Here is a 4,655-nt window from a genome sequence, read left to right as displayed (position 1 = left end):
AAGTGAATAAATATATTTTTGTAAGAAACAAAAACAGAAAAAAGAAAAAAGGAAAGTAGGACATATTCATCCAGGACCTAGGCTCTGCCAAAGTTTTAATTATTTCATTCCAATGACCAGACAATCCCTAAGTATATATCTGGTGACTCAGATTTCAGAAATCTCTAGGGGTTGGGGATTTGGCTCAGTGGTACAGCGCTTGCCTAGGAAGCTCAAGGCCTTGGGTTCGGTCCCCAGCTCCGAAAAAAAAAAAAAAAAAAAAAAAAAAAAAAAAAAAAAAAAATCTCTAAAGCATACAACCTAAAGGGAAGAGTTTTGTCACAAATCTGACACTGCAGAATTGTGTGGCATTTCCCTTTCCTATGAAGCCTGAGATTTTTTTTTCTACTCCTCCTGTGAAAGATGACCTCAAATTCATTCTATGACTAAAAGGATCTATGATTATGAAAGATCTCAGACAACAAAGTCAGCACTGCTACTCTTGTCCCATAAGAGACATGAGTGGCCTGAGTTAAGTGATCTGGAGCTGATTTCTATAAGATGATGCAAGATTACGGATCTCTACAAGCTGGGAGCTGGCTGATCTACATGAAACACCAGGCATGCTGTCACTGGATAGTTTCTGTCACCCATGTGTTCTATCTTTTAAACTCTGTTGGGATCATGTGTTTGAAATCAGAGTTTGCTGCTAACTTAGGTGGACTTTTCCTTTCAGTGCAGCAATGGCTGCTTACTCCATCCCCCACACTTTAGAGATGAGCCATCAAATACCCACTTAGGGATGGTCTGATAATTAAAAAGATAAAACTAAAACCTTGGCATAGACCAGTTACCAGGGAGATAGTAGGCAGGCCGACAGACAGACAGACAGATAGATAATTATCAAAGTCAAAAATTAAAACATTTTTCCATGCCAGTTTTTAATCTGCTGCGACATTTCTTCATCATAATGTTGAAATGCATTCAGAGAAAAAAGCCTTTCCCTCATTCTGCTTTACCTCTGATTACTCTAAGAGGGTGAGTTGTGCAGCATAGTAAGTGCTAAACTGGGTGGTACTCTTATTGGCATTTATTTTGATCCTGCAAAAAGATTAACAAGGCATTTGGTTCTCGCATTTACCCAGAATGTGGGTAGTGCCAAAAGAGATAATTAGGTGTCCCTCAACGAAGTCCTGATCTTGTCACTGACCCTCTTCACGGCCTCCTTCACCTCTCTGTTGCGAAGGGAATAGATGATGGGGTTGAGGAATGGAGTCAGGAGGGCATACACTAAAGCAATAAGCTTGTCGGTGCCCTCAGGTCTGCTCTGCGGTGAACCCACATACACAGTAAAAGCAGAAGCATAGAACAGTGCAACTACTGTCATGTGGGAGGAACATGTGGAGAAGGCTTTGGCTCGACTGGCAGCTGAAGGCAGCTTCAGGACAGCTGTCAAAATATTCCCATAGAGTCCCAAGAAGAGGACAAAATTGCATCCAGTGGCCACACTGAGCACAGCCCCATGAATCCGAGCATGCCAACTTGTTCCTACAAATGCCAACCACATTTGTGGTTCCAGGTCACAAAACTAATGGCCATCTCTTTCAAGCAATACGGTAAACTGGCAGTGAGACTTGCGGGCACCAGGACAGCTGTAAATCCAGCCACTCCCATGGCACTAGCTAGTTATAGCTATGCGTGTCTGCTCATGAGTGAAGGGATCTGAAAGCATCCATAGGTCTCTCTTTACATCGTTGCAAAGTTCAAAAACCCAGTTTTTCCCAAAGGGTCTGCACCCACAGTATTTCCTGTCTCCCCGGATTCAGAGTGCAGACAGTGATTTTATACGTTGTGTATACTGCCAATTGCCTAGGCATGATTGTTTCCCACCCCATTCTCTTCCATGTTAGAGGAAACCTCCACTCCAACTTCCAACATCTTTTATTGCAATGTTGCACAAGAATATTAAACTCCGTATACCTTTGTGTTCTGTTTTCATAGCTCACCGGTCTCCATCACAGCATTGGCCCAATGTTCTCTTCCCACATCTTTAACGAATTTCGATAGCTTCTGGAACTTTCTCCAGAAAGCCAATCTGAAATGCAAACCCACAGCCAGCCCAGATTCTAGAAATTAAGACATCTCACACTCTTACTAAGTTGTGTCAGCCAGAAAAAGGGAACTTCATTTTCCTTCTTCCTCTTCAAATGTGTCTTCTCCATCTCCCACAATATTAGGTTCAGGAACTATAGTTCTCCTACAACCTTTTCTAATTTGTCCTAATCCAAGACTGCTCGAGTTGAAATTTTCACACATTACTGGGACAACTAGTTAATGGTCTACATAAGTTAAGGAGCTAAATCTTGTGATTCTCAAATGGTGACTTATAAACCTAGAGGACTTCACCGTCAACTCAGCACACCCTTAATCCTCTGAGTGACCCTCTTGAAAGCCGCTTTCACTTCCTTATTGCGAAGAGTATAAATGATAGGGTTGAAGAAAGGAGTGAACAAGGTATATACCAAAGCAATAAGCTTGCCTCTGCCCTCAGCTCGAATCTCTGGTGGCCCTACATAGACAATGAAGGCAGAGCCAAAGAACAGTGTCACTACAGTGATATGGGAGGAACATGTAGAAAAGGCTTTGGCACGACTGGCAGCTGAAGGCAGCCTTAGCACAGTTTTCACAATACCTCCGTAGAGTCCCAAGATGAAAACGAGATTGCATGTATTGATCATGCCAATCACTGCAATATAAACCCGAGCATGCCAGCTAGTGTCCACACATGCCAACTGCATCACTGGTGCCAGGTCGCAGAAATAGTGGGCTACCTCTTTCAAACAGTAGGGTAAAGTGGCAGTGAGACCTGCAGGCACCAGGGCAGCTGAGAAGCCAGCCACCCATGTAATCAGAACTAGCTCTCTCTGAACCTGTCTGCTCATGAGTGCATGGTAGTGCAGCGGGCGACAGATAGCAAGGTAGCGGTCCAGAGCCATGACACCTAACAGGTAGCACTCAGTCATGCCCAAGGAGTGGAAGACATACAGCTGGATGAAGCACGCAGCCGAAGGGATGGGTGAATGCCCATGGAGCAGGGTATGAAGCAAGGTGGGCACTGTGGTGCTGACATACCAGATTTCCAGGAAGGAGAGGACACTGATAAAGAAGTACATGGGAGTGGAGAGCCCCGAATCTGACTGAACCAAGACAATGATGAACACGTTCCCTGCAAGTGTGAGGAGATAGATGCACAGGGTCCCAAAGACTGCAAGCTGTTGCAGAGTGCCAGAGGTAGTGAAACCTGCAAGGATGAAAGTCCAGTTCCAGGTGCAATTGACATGATCCATGATTCCTGGGAATGAAAGAAAAATGCCGTAAATAAGCAGCTTTATGTTTTTACATCTGGAGAAGGTTTTTCAAGCCCAGGGAAGTAGAACACGGAAGTCAAGAAAAATCACATATTGCTTACCCAATCCATCCCATTTACTAGATGAAAGAGGAATTGAATACTAGAACTCAGAAGTAACTTACTCAATCTGTTAGTGACAGTGGCGAAATAGAGTTCTTGTTCTTAATGCACAGACCAAAATTGTAGACTATGGCAGCAGACTCAGGCCTAAAATGTTCCCTTTTCTGCTTTGCCAAAACAAACCAACAAATAAAAAAAAACGATAGCAAAATTCTTTTTCTTCTTCTCCTACCATTCCTAGTTAAATTCCCCCATGATCCTTTGAAAAAAAAGTGACCCTTAATCTATACTGGATTCAATAACCAGGATGTGGTAGGAAAAAGAGACTCACTTCCTTGAACAGATAGGACTTAGAGAGGGTCTCCTGGAACTCATCAAGTTCCTCATCAAAGGGTGAAAGAGAAAAAGATGAACAAGAAACAAGGCTATTTTGACCGCCTATCTCAAAGCTGAGAACTTTGGGAGAGTATGAATAATCAATAGGCTAAAAGGATGTGTTTTCTGGAAGTACCCAAGTGGGAGACACACTTCAGAATGTAGGTAGGGAGAAGGGAGAAGAACAACACAGAGACCTCAAGTGATGTGTCAAGAGGTGCCAACGGAGTACAACTTCTTTCAGGAGTTGGATTTCTATTTCTTTTAACCACAAGCTCAAAGTGAATCTTGGTCCAAACCACTGCTTCCTCTTTTGTTGAAGTTCTATAACTGAAGAAATTTAGCTTAGAGGTTCCTGAAGCTTCTGACATGGTAATAACATATGATTCTCTTGTTATTCATTGTTGTGTACTCAGTTCCTAATGGAGTGTCTGTATTAATATCTGTAGGACGTCACTCCTCTATTCAAATGGAAATTACTAAGGAAAGGTCAAAACTGCCCCCTGATGCTCTTACCTCTCAAGTGCCACCTCCAACCATCACCTTATTGCTTTTGTTACAACAGAACAAGTCTCATTTTTCTTGGTATCACTTTTATCCCAAGACACTCCCTTATTTATAATTCATGCACCTGAAAACATAGCTCTCCCACAAAGTCCTTAATAAATGTTCCCTGGGGTTACTCTGACTAACTCTCAGTATGGATCCCTTTGGGGCAGGAAGTGAGGCCCAGAGAAATGAGTCAGATGAGATATTTCTCCAATGACTTATCTGCAATCTTCACTTTGGAGTTATGCAATCTAATCCAGGGATACTGCCTGCTTTGCAGCAA

The 4,655-nt window shown here is 42.9% G+C and overlaps 1 protein-coding gene and 1 pseudogene across 1 annotated transcript; both read right to left on the bottom strand.

Annotated features, from left to right (window-relative positions):
* Positions 1–1,150: 1,150 nt before the first annotated feature.
* Positions 1,151–2,201, bottom strand: LOC116910920 (annotated as a pseudogene).
* A 186-nt stretch (positions 2,202–2,387) lies between these two features.
* On the bottom strand, positions 2,388–3,326 carry LOC116911756 (olfactory receptor 10C1-like). The gene has a single exon (XM_032915750.1). It carries the CDS (start codon positions 3,324–3,326, stop codon positions 2,388–2,390), a length of 939 nt encoding a protein of 312 aa, XP_032771641.1.
* Positions 3,327–4,655: the final 1,329 nt, after the last annotated feature.

This window comes from Rattus rattus, chromosome 10, assembly GCF_011064425.1.
Source record: "Rattus rattus isolate New Zealand chromosome 10, Rrattus_CSIRO_v1, whole genome shotgun sequence".
NCBI lineage: Eukaryota > Metazoa > Chordata > Mammalia > Rodentia > Muridae > Rattus > Rattus rattus.
Note: the sequence above shows the minus strand (reverse complement) of the source record. Positions and strands in the feature narration are given on the sequence as shown.

Bases quoted from the DNA above. Each gene is read 5' to 3' on its own strand.
- LOC116911756 (XM_032915750.1), bottom strand. From the start codon at position 3,326: ATGGATCATGTCAATTGCACCTGGAACTGGACTTTCATCCTTGCAGGT.